This window comes from Aptenodytes forsteri, unplaced genomic scaffold (genome assembly GCF_000699145.1).
Source record: "Aptenodytes forsteri isolate BGI_AS27 unplaced genomic scaffold, ASM69914v1 Scaffold132, whole genome shotgun sequence".
NCBI lineage: Eukaryota > Metazoa > Chordata > Aves > Sphenisciformes > Spheniscidae > Aptenodytes > Aptenodytes forsteri.
The window spans coordinates 362,153-379,867 of record NW_008795520.1 but is presented as its reverse complement, the minus strand read 5'-3'; the positions used below and the strand labels follow the sequence as shown (position 1 = coordinate 379,867).

The following is a 17,715-nucleotide window of genomic DNA, read 5'->3' as shown; positions in this document are numbered from 1 at the left end:
GGAGGGTGGTCGCTGGGGCGAGCTGCGGCGACCGCGCCCGTCCCCGTCGCAGCCGTGATAACGGTCGCTTCTTTTCCTCAGGCGGGGCTCACCTGAGCGCGTATTCGTCGACCCGAAAGGCGTAGTGTTGATAGAGGGCTCTGTGCCAGGAGGAGCGCTGAGGAGAAGTTGTTACCCGGCATTGCTCATTCATCGGAGCCGAGGAGTAGGAGATGATTAACTTCAGCAATACATGTATCACGCTTGTGAGCCCTCAGCTCTTAAATGCAGTAGCCGTTTGAATAGCAGATCAAAAGACGCACAGAGTGAGATACACGTAAATAGACTAAGCGCTCAGGGGTTTGGTATGGGCGTGTGTGCGTACACCTATGTGTGCCCGCGCAGTTGTGTGCCGGTGGGAGTCAACCCGCCAGGAAGGGGTTCGTGGGCCAGGAGCACTTTGTTCTTGCCACGGATTGCGTGATCAAAAGAGAAGAGTAACTGAATGCCAGGCCTTGTATTCGAAGTGTTTCACCGGCCGCTTGCACGAGCGCTCAGGGGTTTGGTATGGGCGTGTGTGCGTACACCTATGTGTGCCCGCGCAGTTGTGTGCCGGTGGGAGTCAACCCGCCAGGAAGGGGTTCGTGGGCCAGGAGCACTTTGTTCTTGCCACGGATTGCGTGATCAAAAGAGAAGAGTAACTGAATGCCAGGCCTTGTATTCGAAGTGTTTCACCGGCCGCTTGCACGCGTTTTGTGAAAGTGGGAGTCAACCCGCCAGGAAGGGGTTCGTGGGCCAGGAGCACTTTGTTCTTGCCACGGATTGCGTGATCAAAAGAGAAGAGTAACTGAATGCCAGGCCTTGTATTCGAAGTGTTTCACCGGCCGCTTGCACGCGTTTTTTGTGAAAGAAAAAAAAAAATCTGAATTGCGACTGAAACGAGTTTCATACGTGAGACAGCAATCAAAGGGTAAAGGGCTTTAATCTCTACTATGGGCAATTACACACTTCAGTAAACTCAGACTTAATTCACAGCCCTTTCCCTCCCTGTACTGGTGCAAGGCTTGGCCATCAGTTATCAATCAGGTGTGAAAACAGCACGGTTATTCGCTCCCTGTAGGCAGCTTTATCGGGCAGCATCTCGGAAGAAAACTGGCTTTAACCTTCAGGGAAACCTAGCCATCACATGTGAAAACACAGCAGCGGGCGTACCTTGATGAAAGTAAAAAATGCAGGACAAGCGGACTGCCAATGACTTGATTACCTGTCATTGATAATTTTAACTAATGGCTCTGCTTTATTTCTTTTTATTTAACTAAACGAAAGAATTGAAGGCATTTATTGCCTGTCTGGGGCCACTGGGTTAACAGAAACACCCAATGACCTCTGACCATAGTGACTGTTCTTTTTTCACGTCAGCTGTTGTGCTTTAATTACTCATTTTTTTATATATTTTTCAAATAAAACATGGAAATAGAAGATTAGCTTGTCAGGACTTTACTGGTACCTTACAAGGCTTTCCAAGGATGTGGGAGAAACTAGCCATTAAAATGGAAGGAAAAAATAGCCTTTAATTGCTGCCCTTAGAAATGCAGGAGTTGAGAGGATGAGAGTAACTCAGCACACTGCCAGAGAGGGATGGATTTCGCCAGTAGGTGCCAGTGCAATTATGGGAAACGTGTCTTCTGGGGGTGGCTGGGAAGGGAAGTGTTCATAAAGCTTGAGGGATGACTCAGAACTACATAAATCCAGGGACAGGTTCTTCAGCAAAAATGCAGTTGTGCGAATGCTTAAAGTAGTGATACAAAGCTCTTCCGATTGACCCGTGGCTGCTGGAAGCTTTTCAGACTGGCATACCTGGTACCTTTATTGTTTTTTTCCCCTGCAAATTGCAGACATATATTTGAGTAGAGGTGCATACCTCAAAGCTGCTTAATAGCAAAGTAAACCCAGTTGAAAACAGGCTTTTCACAGTGCTGTTAGACGTAGTCCACAGATCCTAGGAACTTGGCGACCACAGGCTGGAAACTGTTTCTCGGTGACTCATGAGCAGTGTATTGCATTCAAAACCCTTGAAAATTCTGTTCATGATCACAGGAAATTAAGTTAAAACTAAAACCAACAGAAAATGCAAAGCACAGCATTGCTAAGGGAATGTTACGTCTTCATCGTTGTTGTTCTTGGCCCAGGGATGATAACAAGTATGTGATCACTGCTCTATAAGCTTTCCAATTGAGAAACTCATTAACAATGTAAATGTAACTTTGCCTTGCAGTGTGTCTTGATCCAAGTTTCAAGTAGGGCCGTAGCCCTGGGCTTTAGCGTGGTCATGGTTTAATTCATAAAAAGTTTGGTCCTTGCAACATAAAATGGGGAAGCTGTATCAGCTGAAGCTGGCTCAAGGCATCTCAGCAATGGAAACAAGGCAGATAAAGAGTCAAGCCAGGCTTCTCCTATAATGGTAAGGTGAGAAACAGAAGAGCAGAGGCAGTACCCTTAAGGAGTCAAGTGCCACTAGCGGGAATGGGTGGAGCAGAGCCATCAAATGCCATAGGGACCACGTGTGGATGCCACTCCAGCATCCCAGTCTCTTCCCCAACAACAGGTACCAGCGACAGCCAGCATCTGGCCTTTCCAGCAGTCTGCTGTAGGCAGCAAGGCTGCAGGCTTTCTGCTGCCCCTAGCAGTCATGTCCTTTTTTGCCCCAGCCAGTGGCTCTTTTTGGTGGCCAGGGGCTCTTCTGGCAGCTGCAAGTTGCTACAGTGCAGGCAGGATCAACTCTCTGTAGCAGAAGAGAAGCAGAGTTAAGTGATGCCATCTACTGTCAGTGATCCCAAAGGTGCTAAACTAGTCTCTTGGCCAAACTATATCACGGTGACATAGAGGAAAAAGAAGAGGTGTAAATTCAGGCTAGTACAAAGTAAGAAATCTATGACACTTTCACTGTCAAAGTAGATGGATATCTAAGGTTGCAGCATCCAGTATTTTCTTATAGCCGTTTCCTCAGAGAACATATTTATAAAAATCAGTTGATTTGATTTGAATCTGATGATTTTGTTTTGCAAGCTTTCAGGTGGCTTATGATGTTACAAAAATGTGAGAAGGGACACATTATACTGAAGAGAAAAAAAACCCACTTGCTACCCTGCATTTTGCACAGATTTTTTTTTTCCCCTTTAGATAGTTTTAAATAGAAGAAAACATCTTTTAAACCAGGGATTTTATTATTTTTTTAATATTAAACTAACTTAAAGTTTTTGTCAGCTGAGAGAAAGAGGTGCTTCCAGAAGGAATTCACGTCACTCTAGAATAAGGGTCTGGGATAGGTGAGATTAATTTTTCTCTGAAGCTGGCTGCTTTGCACCATCAGTTACAAAAAGACCGAAGGGTCAATAGATTTTAGATGTGCAAAACTAGATAAGATTAATGCTATCTTTTGTCCGCTCCAAAATACAGTTGGATTAATAAAATTATCAGGTGCTAATCTACGACCAATAAATGTCAACCCCCCCTTTAACCGAAGAGATTAATAGTTGAGAAGAAGAGTCAAGTATGACCAGTGGGTTTTGGTGCCTTGATTTGGGGTGCCAATTTGTGTTGACTTAAAGGAACCTGCTTTTCAGAGAGTGTTCTTCCTTCTGAAAAATGAGTGGTATGACGATATCCCAGGTTTGGCTCCCAAAAACTGTAGGCCATCGATAGTACAAGTTGATTTGGAAAGTCTGGTCCTGCATTGTGCAGCGTACAGAAGTCTTCACAGCTGCATCGCCCAAAGCAAACAGATGGTTTCACCTGCAAGGTTTTTTCTCATGTAAAATTCATGTTGTGAATTGAGAAAGAGTGTGTTTAGGGTTTATTGTGCTGGGTGCTGCTTGGCGTGGTTATTAGAGCAATAACAACCTCAAGCAAACACACCAGAAAAGTCATCCTTACCCAAATGGTTTGAGGAATGCTTCTCGTCTTGGAGTGCAGAAGGAGTTAACTGAAAGATCAAAGCTACGAAGTCTGCCGGAAACATGAAAACCCAATGGTGTGAGATACCATAAAAGGGTTAAAAACGATGATGTAAATCATGTGTGTTGGTTAAAATGCTGTGAAAGCGCAGACAGAACCTGGAGGTATAATAAATAATCTTTGAATACCTGAGAGCCTTGTGGCCTCTCTGTCATTAATCAGAAACCACAGACTGAGGGATTGGCTGGCAAAACATTAATCATTAAGCAATTAATTCCAGCCGTGAAAACAAAACTTTGTGATTTCCTGAGTAGGCGGGATTGAAGGAGGCACGGCATGTTTTTGCTTTTTCACCATAAAGGAAATAAAGAAGTGCTAAGGAGATCATACATTCATCATTCAGATGGGGTAGAAAATCTCCTTTATTATCCAGTTCTTCCCTTCCTTTTTGTTTATATGAAACGGGAAGAGGGAAAATCACCACGGGTTTTCCTAGGAAGCAGTAATGAGCCTCTTGAGCTTCAACCTTTCTGGATGTGTGACACTAACAAAAAGGGGCTTTATTTCTTGTGTCTTATATGTTCCTCCAGTTCTTCATAAAAGCATGCTAGAAATACCTTTTTATTCTTCTCAGCAGCATCACCAGTCGTAACAGTTGTCTTGTGAGACTCAGGACATCTGTCTTTTTTCTCTTTTCCTTGAATCCCAGTTTATAATCATTTACCGATTACCTTAGGATCTTAGCTTTCCTTGCTTTTAGTAGTTATAGCTATGGAGAAACCTAAAAATGCAAATAGTAAAAGCTGAATAATCTAAACACAAGGAAAGTGGAGTCAAAAATGTGTACATACTGATCTTGATTTTCTGCATGTCATTTAATTTTGCAGATACTTTAATTAGTTTAAGGGACCTAGATTACATTTTTTTTTTCATATTTGGGGTTGGAAATGTTGCTAGAACTGCCACTTGTATTTTTAAATCTGAAATGTACACATAAAGAAGAATCTTAGCCATCTTTTTCTCGCCATTACTGAGTGGAAACCCGGCCCCCCAAGGGCTGCGAGCACAACTTTACAACCAACTTCAAGAGACCACCCTTCTGTAAAGTACCGTTGGATGGATGGTGAGGTGTGATGCCTAAATAGCAACTGGGCCTGGATAATTTGCCAAGTACCGTGTGAGAAGTTTGTGACAGAAACCAACTGTGGTTCTTTGGCTGGTACCTGCCGCCTGGCCATCTGCCTCGCCAAGCTGACGGCATAAATACTGGGGGAGCAACTGCGGGAGCTGTTGCCTCAGATCAGCCTGGTCAGTGATTGCAGTAGGCCAAGGACCTTGTTGCTGGCTTCTGAAGGATTATTCACAAGCCTGAGACACCATTTCTTTTAAATACAGTCATTTTCACAGCAGTAGTCAAATGCCACTTTCTCCTTGCATAAAATGCATGGAAATATCTAGCCACGAGACATGCAAGGAAAACTTTCAGCAAAATAGATGTCACAATTCGTGCAGTGTACCCTTTCAACTATAAAGACATGTCACCAGAGCCAAGGGTTTTACAGAAATGAGTATGCTGCCTTTACTTTCTGTGGCAGTAAGATACCTTTACATACAGTGGTTTCCTTTCATCAGGCGGCATCTTAGAGTTCATGCAGACAATCCATAACATTTATCTCGTCCTCTGCTCAGAGGCAGTGTATGGCAAAACACAGTGCATATATTAATGTGTTAATTAGTTGAAAGATTGCCATCCTCTTTAGACATACAGTTCCTGCCATAGGTGTAACAAAAAACCCAAAGGTTAAAATAAGTATATTCGGTAGGAAAAGTTTTGAGAACATGTGCAGCTGGGCAGAAGACAATACGTACTGAGAATGTTTTGTGCTTGTCCGTTATTTCAGTCTCATTACAGAGAGCCCGTTGCAACAATCCCTAGCTAAGCAAAACACTTCATGAGAGCAGAATCTGTCCGGCACAGATGGCCTGAATTCATGCGTTGCCGCTGAGATTCTAACTGTGATTATTCTTCATTTCCTCCTTCTTCCCTCGACTTGTGAATTAGTCTCGTTTGAGGAGGCAGGATGTTGGCTTGAAAAGCCACCTGGATCAGCTAGACCAGCGAATAAGTGAGCTGAAATTGGACGTCAGTAAGACCTCCAGTGAATACTTGGATAGTGACAGCCGGCCCAGTTCAGGTAATGTGCACTTGGTCGTTTATTCCCAGGGGTGTGGTGCTAGGAGAACTGAAGGGTGTCAACTGCTAAGCAAAACTCTCTGTATTGTTTGGTCAGAAACAGTGCCCCATGGCTGAGGTGGAGACTAGTCATCTGGCACAGAGAAAACTCAAAGAGCTGGTGGGAATTTTCCTGCAAAGTTGATTTAGTTGGAAAATGCTTATTCATTCAAACAGTATTGTTTCTGGATTTTTTTTATTTTAAAATGGACATTTTAGCCAGAAATGGAAGGAGGAGGAGACAGGTTTATTAATTAATTACCTTGTCCAGTGCAGAATGACCGTTGGCAAAGTGGCTAGAGTACTTACTAGAAGTGAAGGAGACCAACATCCATGTCAGTGCTCTGCTTGAATCCAAGAAGGGTCCTGAACCCTCACTAAGGCTTTGAAGATCACTACCACTGCAGTGCTCTGGCCAAATGAATGTTTGATCATTTATATAAAAATGAAACAGCTCTATTAAAAGACACTGAGAAAAACCACCCCAACAGTTTGCTGACTAAAGCTCTCATGAACAGAAAGAGGTTGAGTTTCAGGCTTCTGGTCTGATTCACAGAGAGAGCTGTACTGCAGACTTTCATAGCTAGGATGTCTGTTAAAACCTCTAGTCTGGGACAATGGGAATACTTTTTAAACAGAATTTTGAAAAGCCTTAAGTCTTCAGTGAGACAAGGAAAGAATTTTTTTATTTACAGCATATGGATTTGCAGCCTGGTACTTAGAGCGGGTATAGAAAGTGCAAGTTTCTGTTGAGTGTTTTATGTTCAGGAGTTGTGCGCTTAGGCACATACACACAGTTCAAAAGGAAACAGCTTCCTTTTCTGTTTGCTTTATATAGAGAGGAATAATAAAAATTCCTATCTTGAATTTATACAGAGCCTTTTTTAATACTTCCATAATTAATTGGCAATGATCGCGAGACCTGGAGAGGGAAGATAGCCTCCATTCTCTGTCCTTAGTCATTCCAGCTATCATAGACGTGGCAGCTCTGATCACAGGCTAGTTTTACGCTACTTTCCCATCCAAGCTGCGCTTGTATGCACCTAGCACAAGTTACAACAGCGCAAGATGGCCCTATTTTACACCAGTTGCATAATAGTCCCCAAAGACGTTCTCCAGTGAAAACTGGGCGTGATGGTGCTGCGCTTCACCCCATCCCACCCTCAGAACTAAGCATGCATGTGCGTGCCAAGCTGGCTCAGGGCCTAAGTAAATATGGAGAAGCCCAATAAACGGTGGTTGAATTAGAGTATACCTCTGCTAAAGTTACCCAAATAAATGATCGTAAATTTAGGCCCGTGGCACATAGCAAATGAAGATTTATTTTATTCTCTGCATTTTTCTTCTACAGAGCATGTTCAGTTACTGTAAATAAGAAATATCTTCTGATTTATTTTAATTCTGCAGGCTTCTATGACCTGAGCGACGGTGGTTCTTGCTCACTCTCCAATTCTTGTACCTCTGTGTACAGTGAGTCCATCTCCTCCTCCCACACCAGTCTCTTGCCCGGCTCTCAACACCCTAAAGCGAGGCTCAGTGTGTTTGATTACCGACCCAAGTCTGCAGATGAAACTACTGTGCACACCACCAGCTTCCAACAGCAGGGAACCTATGTCAGCGATGGATGTCGGATTACAGCTAGCACAGACATTTCTGGGACTCCTGCCAGGTCCCGACCGAGGCCAGTTTCCACAGGTAATCGACTGCAGAACTGGATACTCATTCAAGAGAAGGGCAGAATCCTGGTTATTACTTTTAGGGCATAATATACCAACGTGTAATCAATATATAGCACTCATTTCCAGTACACAAAGTGAGAATTAATTGAAACCACAGAGCCAAACCATTTACTGTCCAACTTTCACTTGTCTCCATACTCAGATAAAATACGAGACGTATGCATTTAGAAATGGAAAAATATTTAAGTGCATGAGAGAAAATTGTAATGAATGTTGAGATAATTTTTTAATTTACCTGCTTGTGAAATCAGAAAAATTGCGGTATTTGAAATACCTTCTGTGAAGGTGCAGGGATGTGTGAAAAATATAAGATGAATTCAAAGTTAGAGGTGATGCATTTCACTGAGAAAGATTTTACAGAAATCTAAGGAGAAAGAGACACTTCCAGACTTAGTGCCTGTTTTCTCAATCTGTTGTATAATGAGTATGATAATACTTATATATACCTTGCCCTATTTGTTCAAACTAATGTAGATTCAAACAATACTCTTTTTCATATTTTATTATGTTAGGGATAACAGACACCAAAGGTTAATTAACTATCTAGGAGTCAGTCATGAGCCTAATAGTGGATCAACCATGAATTTTCATCATACCTTTAGACAGAATGGACAAGTCCATTAATATTCCAAATCTCTTGTTTACCCATCTGTGAAGTGACATCATATCACTTCTTATTTTGGGTCCTTCCATGGCCTCAGAGCAACCTTGCGTTACTGCAGTTCGTATGGTAACCCAGCCAGATATGTGACAGTTCCGTTATAGAAACAGGGAAGCCATAGGGAACATCATTTAAAGTACGGTGTCACTCTGGAGTTATTCCCACAGCTTCTTGACCTGAGCTAGCTCACCTCTGGCTTGCTTGGAGCAGGAGCAAAGACCACCTGTTCTGTACCCATCTGTGCAGACACACCTGAAGCGATGGTGGTAAATTATAGCATAAAAGCAAAGTCTTCTCAAGGCTTCTCAGAGGCTGGGGATGGAGCTGAGCTTAATGATCCGTGGCTTCCATGTTAAGATTACAGACTTCTTGTTCTATCAGAAACTTTCCTGCCTTGCAACATTTTGCTAAGACCCCAGGGGCTTTATGGTTTTTTGGATATGGAGATAGACTAGCAGAAAAAGTGGTAGCTCGTGTTAAGTAGGGGTGCAGGAGTGAGGCTACAGACCTCCTTCAGTCTTCCTTCCTTTTTCCACCGCCACCTCCCTTCTTCCTGGTTACAACCTCTTCCTTCAGTGTGAGAAACGTAAGTAGTGGGTGTAGTCTTGAAGAAACAATGCTTGCAAAGTTGACCACATTGCAGGAAGTGAGGCAAGATGTTACTTCAGAAAAGCATCTTTTGGAGAGGAGAAGAAGTTTCTCTTTTTCTCTCCTTAGCTTTTCCCCACGGGTAACTGCAGGTACAAACTGATTGCCTTTTCTTTCAGTGGCAAGTGGAAAGCTTGCTGAGACACCACAAGGACAGCATTCTTTTGACACCTTCCTGCTTTGTTTGCACAAGAGAGCACCACTACACACTGCCAACAATTTCCTAAAGAGTTTTCATGATTAAAATAATGTTGTTTGAGAAATCATCATCCTAACCTTTGCTGTAGCAGGTCTGTAAGTGCCTTAGGTAGGACACTGCAGACAACACCAAATTTTGAAGTCTTTCAAAAGCTTCCTGTCACAGGACAGAAATAGTCACTGTAAGTGAAATACGTGGTTGGATTTGATGGTTGGATTTCCTGGTAGCACGAAGCAGCCAGGAAGTCAGCTGAGGATTTGTTGGCACTGAAGTCTGCACTGTTGTACAGAGAAATCCAAGCTAACTGCAGATGGTTCCAGTACTCTTGGTACCAGAGGTAACACAGCACGATAGCGCTCTGTTGGATGACTTGTTTGGATGGAACAGGCTTGCTTCACGCAAGAACACAGCCTGTCCTCTCAGCGCACAGGAGATGCTCCCGAGAGGAAGGTGCAGCAGTCAAGTGTAACTTACAGCAACCTTGGCAGTACTCCAAAATTTAAGAGATCTGAATTGGTGGCCATAAACGCCATCTTCAGGGACTGAGCCTCCCATCTGCTTCAGTAGTTACCCTTATATTTTTTTCTCTGTCAAAGTAAAGGTTCTGTAGTCTGTTCTTCTACGTCCTTAAGGCTGACTTTTAAAAACCCCACACATAGAATTATGGCGTTCCTGATTTTTTGCGTTTTAATAAAACCTCTGAATATTTCTTTCTGGAATTGAATACTCTAAGAAGTTACTTGAGAAAGCCATGAGACAGACAAAGTCCTTGTCAAATGAAATGAGAGATCCAGTTAGGAGGTTTCATTGGATTTGGGGTTAAGGAAAAGTAGAATCACATCACTGGCCTATGGGACACGTGAGTCTTAATGGCTCTCCCATGTGCGTTGAGTGCTTCTGTTTACTAATGCCTTACTGAAGCAAAATGCAAAAGAATAAACAACTACAGCTTCCAGCATTTAAGAAGTTAAGAAACACTATAACTTAGTGTCTGCTTAAGTCCTCTTAAAGCAGCTGGTTGAGTACTACTAGATTTTTCCAAGACATGATATAAAAGGGTTGGAGGAAAAGCTGGAATTCAAATTTAACCACTTTAAAAAAAAAATACCATTGACTCTGCATGCTGACAATTTCAGGAATTTCTGAGTTAAAGTCATATATCCAGAGGAAGTCTTTTATCCTGTCCTGGGGGGAAAGTGTTCAAAAACTTTATCTGTTGTATTGGATAATTTTACATGACATTCAGCTTCAGGCTTTCTGGTTGTTGGATTCACTTTTTATCTCTGCTAAGAAATAAAAATAATCTCTTATTTTTGATAGTTGGTTGGGTTCCTGTTAGTCTGTGACATTCTAGAACATTTTTATGTATGCACAGATTTACTTTCATCCAAGTAGCACAGTTTAAATTTCCTGTAAAGGCATGAGTTTTATTATTGGCATTAAAAAGCATTCTAATCTCCGTTATGCTCAGGTGAATAAAAGCCTTGAAGTAATTCAGTGATCTTGGAGGACTGAAACTATTTTCTTCATTTATGCTACTGATTTTAGTAAAAGCTAGCACATCCCTCTGAAATAGCACTTTTAGCATAAGCCAGTTTGAATGTAATTGCCTGTGATTTAATTAGGTTATTTATTTTCATCCACTGTGTAGGTGACTTGGAAAGACTCATTCCAGCAGACACTAGATTTCAGAAAGAGACAGATCCCAAATCCATGTTGCCTCTGTGCCATGCCGGAGACTTGCACTTGCTCAGTGTGGACCCCAAATTCCAGAACGACTTGGTCTCCAAGAATGGCATTGATGTGTATCCTTACCCAAGCCCCCTTCATGCGGTAGCTTTACAAAGTCCCCTTTTCTCCCTGGTGGGGACATCCCCAGAAGCAGACCTCCAGGCTTCTCCCAGAAAACCCATGCCTAGTACGACAGGTCCCGGCTTGATTAGGACTAGGCCAACCACTGAGGCCAAGCCAGGGGGTTACATCAATAAATTACTGCAGCTGACGAGATGCAAAGGGAACAATCGGGCTGATGCCAGTGAGTGGGTTTCAACAAAGAGCCAGCCAGCCACAGTGCACCAGAGACTCATTATAACCCCTAGCACCGGTGGAGTGAAAATTAACAGCAGCAGTAGCCAGCTGGAAAAACAAGCGAGTTCTCTGGAAAGTAACAAAGCTGAAGGGAAGCTGCAGAGAGAGGTGCCGGAGGGGGAATGTGCCAAGCAGCAGGAGACCATGCGCTGTGTGAATGAAGAACAGCCATCCACTCGGCCTGACACAGAGCCGTCAGCTGTGAATAGTTGTTATCCTGCCAAGTCAGCGGCAAGCGGCTCTCCTCTAGCAGAAGCAATGGAGAGCAGCGTGGAGAGCAGTTCATCCTGCTCACAGCTGTGCCAGGAGGACTCCAGCCCGGGCACCTGGAACGCTAAAGCCATCCCACCCAGAAAGCTGCCCCTCAAGAGGTGTGGCAATGCCAAATTGGCTAACGCCGGGGGTCATGAGCGTGTGGCACAGAGTGAGTTTGTTCATGCTCAGTTTGTTCCTGCAGAATCCCACCAAGTTCGGGTCAAGTTTGCCAGCTCCAAAACAAAGGCAGTGAAGATAAAGAGGAGGAACAGTGAAAAGGTACTACGGCCTGGGAAGCAAGCCTTTTGCGTGGAGAAGGCGAGAGGATCCCATGGGGCTGCCAGGCTGCCTGCTGAGTGGAATCAGCCCCAAAGACCACATGGAGTGAAGAGCCTCATGCGGAGACCTTCGTATTCTGGTGATGTGACCGGCAGGTCATGTTCAGAGTCTAGCCTGTTCCCTGTGCAGGTCAGGCTCCCCACCGTGCCATCCAGGCCAGAGCTCTACAGAGCCTCTGCCAATGCACTGTATTCCCTCGAAGCAGCTTGCGTAGACCCAGCCAACAAGAAGAAGCAGCGCAAGTGGCAGTCCACAGTGGAGATCTCTGCCAAGGCCCACCTGGCCAGCCTCTCTAGTAGCTTTGGCCTGGGAGCGCCAAGGCAGCCAGCAAGGAGAGCTGGTGTCCTGCGCACTGTCAGTATGAGGGCTCGCTCCAAGAGTCAGCGCCACGGAGCTTATGCCAAAAGCGAGTCAGATCACTCAGAGTACTCTGCAGAGTGCGCTTCCCTCTTTCACTCCACCATTGCAGAGACCAGCGAAGGGGAGGTCAGCGATTTCACGACTAACCGTTTTGGGGACAGTGAGTCCAGTGAAAGCGATTCGGATGGCAGCAGTAACAGTAGCAGCCTTGCCCTTGACTATGATGAGGGGGACGAAAGTGAGCTGATTTGGCCTGAAGGTTCGGTCAGACAATCGGGGACTGTCCAGGCCTCTTCCAAGCCTCTTCCCCCAGTGCCCAAAATCTGTCGCATCAAAGCTTCAAAGGCGCTAAAGAAGAAGATTAGGAGATTCCAACCTGCCTCTCTGAAGGTCATGACCATGGTTTAAGGGAGAGCAAGCATCTGTTTCTTACAGTGAGACCTCCTGCTGGCTCTCATTTGCAGAGCAAGAGAACCCATGTGCAGAGAAAAGGACTTGCTTAAACGAACTGTGAATAACCCCTGAATCAACACAAGGGATCTTGTTTGTTAATGCCTGGACATAAATGTCACTGTACCTAATTTCCTCTTTTGCCATTTATTCTGTAAATATGGATCTGTGTATATTGTGTGATGCCTTTTTTTACTATGCAGAAGGGTCACCATTGTGAAAATGAAAGCAACCTCTGCCATTAGATTTTACAGGCAGGCTCTTAATGGTTTGTTGACCATATGCACCCAGAGAATCAGTCCCAGACACTAAGGCTTCCCAAGACAAGGGGCTCTTCCCAGCTGGGTATTTGGTAGCATCCCTCCCTCTTGTGAGGAATTCTTTGCAGTCAGAAGTCTGCGTTAACCATCCAGCTGTCACTATGCTCGTATGGAAGAGCTCTCAGTGCTCTCCATAGTTTTACTTTCTTTCAAATCAACCATCCCATACCTTCTCCCAAACATCGGGAGGATGAGTCTGTTCTTCCGTAAAAACATACTATGTTTAATCAAGAAGGCAAATGTATTTGTGAATGAAAACAAGACTTCAGTTTGTTTCCTGTTTTCAAAACTGAGAGTATAGGGTTTTATTTCAAACCCCCTCTTTATGATGTTCCATGTTATTGTTCATTTGTTGAATGGGTGAAAGAACATGAGGGCTCAGTGCCACAGTGTGTGAATAGCTGGGACTGAGATTATAGCTTTGCCCCTGAAATTGCAAACTCAATAAATACTATTTAATGTACTTCTAAAAATTGTGCTTGTCTGACTTTGATGTCTAAAGAAAATTTTTCTGAACTCTAATGTCGCATCAGGAATGCAGAGGAGCTTGCTTTGGTGAAACAGATCTGTGTTTTCGTGATCACTGTGCAGAGGGGTTCTTTTTTATTTTTCAGAGCGTTGCTATAGCTAAGTCAGAACCAGGGTCCTTTCAGCCTCTACCCCAGGAAACCTGCTTCAGCACCTGCTTCTAAATGAGTGACTTTAAAAACAGTATTTGTATTGAGGACAGGGTAGTGTTTAACTGACTCACTTAAATTGATGCAATTTTGTCACAAGGCACTCTTAATTTAAAACATATATTTATGTATACATAATGTGTTTTGAATGCATTTGAGGGCACCTGTGTGAAGCTTTGAATCGGTTGCTAAACTGATGAAGTGATTTTTTTGTGTTCAGACAAGCAGTCCTATTTCTTTCCTCTGAGCACAGCAATCTGGAAGTTGAGCTGAAGTTCACCCTGTGTTTACCAACGAGCAGGTATTATCCTCCTACCCTGTTTCAGTGCCCAATCTGAATACATTCCTGGCCTAGGAGATGTAGGCATTACCTCATTCAGTCGAGTGTACTGGGTCTGAAACAAAAGGCAAGTGCTTTGCAGAAACTGTGGGTAAGAGTGCTTGTTTACTCCAAGGATTCATTAGCAAACAGATGTATTGAAAGACTAAACTTTTAGCCAATGCCTTCTATTCTTTGGAAGCTATGTTATGTTTTTAAACCACTCTATCTTCAAATCATTTTTGGAAAATGAGGTAGAGAAAAGTAAAAGTTACGTAAAGTCATTTAATTCAAGTATTTGAGCTAGTGCATAACACCATCCTTACTGCAACTAGGAAAATATTACATTTTAGTCAGTGGAATATATTTAAGCATTTTTTCATGGTCCCAAGAGTATTGGACATAATCACTCCGGTAGGATTAATGGGAGAATTTCATCGGTCTGGTGGTGGTTTCTTGTTCGGCTTGTCTAGCAACAGAACAAACAAAATAGTGATTTATGCCATGTTGACTTTCTACACCACAAAGGGATTCTTTTTCCCGTTTACACAAAAGGTTTGGTTTGGGGGAGTGTGTCAAAAGTTACATATGAACCTTTAATCCATGGATTTTCTGTATTGGGGTGGGGTTTATTGGTTAGATAGGAATTTTGAGGGTGCTTTTTTCATGGGGGAGGAAATTGTTCCTAACTAGAGAACTGCTCTGGGTAGGAGTGTTCTGAAACCTGGTAAAAACTGCCACCCAGTAGATCCATGCCTTTTTATCAGAGTAAGCTCAAACAGTAAGTTTGTGGTCCCACAACTCAGTAAATCCCGCTTTAGGGCTGTTAATACTCCGTCAGAAATGTTGCCAGACACATGATGAAAGTGCTGATCCAGAATGAACTCACACTGCCAATTCAAATAAAGAAAAATGACGACTTAATTTTGTACTGACAGGTTTTATGCCAGATGAGGTGTCACTGCCTCTACAGCTCACACTTTCTGCCAGGTCAGATAACATCTCTCCTTCCAGAGCCAGCGTAAAGCCAACATAAAAGCATAAAGCTGGCACAAACGTCATCATCCTATGCCTTGGCTAATTTGACAGAAATATGATTATGTGCCCACACTTGATCCAGGGGAAACCTGTGGTGCTGGAGAACCCCAGCAATGCAGAGGACCTGCTGTTGAGTGTTGATCACCATGTTCAGTGATGCTACTGAGCTGTGACTTTCTGGGGAGGGCAGAACGGGTGGTGCCACCCCTCCTTACTCCAGAACATTGGACCTTCTCCCTAGCAGTGCCCTTCAGAAACACCGCTTTCCTCTGCTGGAGCAGAAACTCTGTTCGGACCAGAGCTCTGGAGGGAAGAAGTAGGACAGTGCAAAGCAGGGCAGGAGACTCGCGTGGCCGATACTCCAGATATACTGGCACCAAAAATATGATTGTAGTTCAGTACACTGGTAAAAATTAGTACATTTTGTTGGCATGTACACTGAGAATTTTGGTAACAACTGGGTACGAGTGTGATGCCTGTCGGTGCTCTGTCCATCAGAGACTATGGGCTAGCTCTGCTGACAGCACTCAGAAATGCCTGCCTCCTAAGCAAACAGAACTGAAACATATTTAAAATCAACAAATATCCATAAATACTTAGATGCACTATTCGTTTACATGTATATACTAAACATCATAAAAACAGCTTTCAGCTCCATATGAAGCCTCATAGTGAGAATCAGGGATGCCCAGCTTTACTCGTGGTCACAGCAATACAAAATAGGAATATTCACTGTCTATTTTCGCTTCCAGAAGGAATCCACAAAATCTTTCTACCTTGCAGCGTCTTGTACTATAAAAGCCTAAGAGAATGAAGAAAACGTCAGTCAGTGATTCAATTAGAAGTCTAGCACCAAACCTGATGCACTTCAGGAGTAAGAAGTTTAGCACTTTCGCTGTGACTTGATTAGCAAGCGTATAGATCTGATGCTCTTTCAGAACAGCTTGATGCAGCATCTCTGTTGCAGGAGCTAACATCTGTCATCATCACTCCAAGCTCTAGTGCATCAAAATCATCCACTGCTGAAATCTATGCACCAGATCAGCAGTTTCCTTCTGTCAAAGGCAGACATTTACACTTTGGTGTAGGAGCAAATTGCTCCTAAACCACAAAGGAAAGAAGAGAAAGGAAAAAAAGAGAATAGAAAGGGAATTAAGGAAGCTTTAAGAGCAATTTGCAGAATAGATCAGAATTACAATTTTAAAAACTTCATTAATCCTTTTATTGCTCTAATAATTTTGGAACTGGATATTTACCAGCCTTCTTTGCCTTGACACAATCTTAGATTTTCAAGTCCACATCCAGTACCCAAACCATGGGATAGAGTCAGCGAACTGATGTTTTGTTGGAGACCCCATCCTTCAGACCAGACCTTCGTCTGAAGAGACTTCTGGTCAGGCAGGGCACTGGTCAAAAGAAAGGCAGTTACCACGTGGTAAGTCTCAAAACCACCTACTGATGATTCTCATGCTGGTGAACCTGAGTCCAGCGGACGGTTTAGGGCTGTGCTGGAGTCTGTTTTGTATTTGCTTACCCATCCTGGTCTGAAGCTTGGAAGGGGTGAGGGCTGAAGGCGAGATGTGCTCCAGAAGCAGCTGAAAGGCAGGCGATAGTGGTGGCTCTTTGGGAAATGAGTCGCCGCCTGCAGGATGAGGCAGGCTGAGCATGGCACCGGAGGGCTCTGGCGGTTCCAGCCCCAGCAGCCTTTGCTAGCTTCTTTATCGCTGCTAGGACTCTAACCGAGCCCCACCGCTGCTCATGTGGCAGTGCTGGGATTTGGATGCTGCACTTGAAATAGTCACAGGCCACCTGCACCCAAAGCCACAGGCTGATCGCTCCTGAGCTACAAGGTCAGGGAGCGCCCCAGCCCAGAGTCCTTCCAGACTACCAAGTGCAAAATCCCCAGTTAGGCAAAGATTGCTCAAAGGAAGCATGCAGCAAAGCAAGGCATCTGTGACCGCTGTCTCTGACAGGGAACAAGACAACAGCATGCCAGGGAAGGACTGCCCAATTGCTACTCTGAAGCAATAGCAGCAGCTTTCATTTTCAAGCCCCTTTTGAGCCCTCCTCAACCACCCTGAGGCTGAAGGGATCAGCCCAGCTGTGCTCAGTGGAAGAAAGTAGCTCAGCTTTTCACTACAGCAGCCCCTCTGCCCTCCACACCACAGCAAACCCTTTGGCTCCTGCAGAGAGCTGTAGTACCTATTGCTCCCTAACCATGAACTCAGCCCTCCTCGCTGAACGCGCTCCCCAGGAAGCCGCGCTCCCCAAGAAGCTGCCCCGAGACGAGCAGCTTGAATGACAGTGTAAAGGAAAGAACATATGTTAGTCTGGAAAACAAGGAGTCCTGTGTCTGAAACTTGCCTGTGAGGAATACAAACATACAATGACACCAATACAGCATTTAGCAGGGTCTCCCATGTCTTATATGGATGTGAAGGAGACCTGGGATTCCA

The 17,715-nt window shown here is 44.0% G+C and overlaps 1 protein-coding gene across 1 annotated transcript in view; it reads left to right on the top strand.

The window, feature by feature from the left end:
- The window catches only part of DACT2 (dishevelled binding antagonist of beta catenin 2), a 14,078-nt gene extending 1,157 nt beyond the window's left edge, over positions 1 to 12,921 (top strand). The window contains exons 2-4 of the mRNA XM_009281802.2: positions 5,996 to 6,128; positions 7,574 to 7,861; positions 11,065 to 12,921. Coding sequence (XP_009280077.1) covers positions 5,996 to 6,128; positions 7,574 to 7,861; positions 11,065 to 12,863 — 2,220 coding nt within the window. The 3' untranslated portion in view covers positions 12,864 to 12,921. The remainder of the gene's footprint in view (positions 1 to 5,995; positions 6,129 to 7,573; positions 7,862 to 11,064) is intronic.
- Positions 12,922 to 17,715: the final 4,794 nt, after the last annotated feature.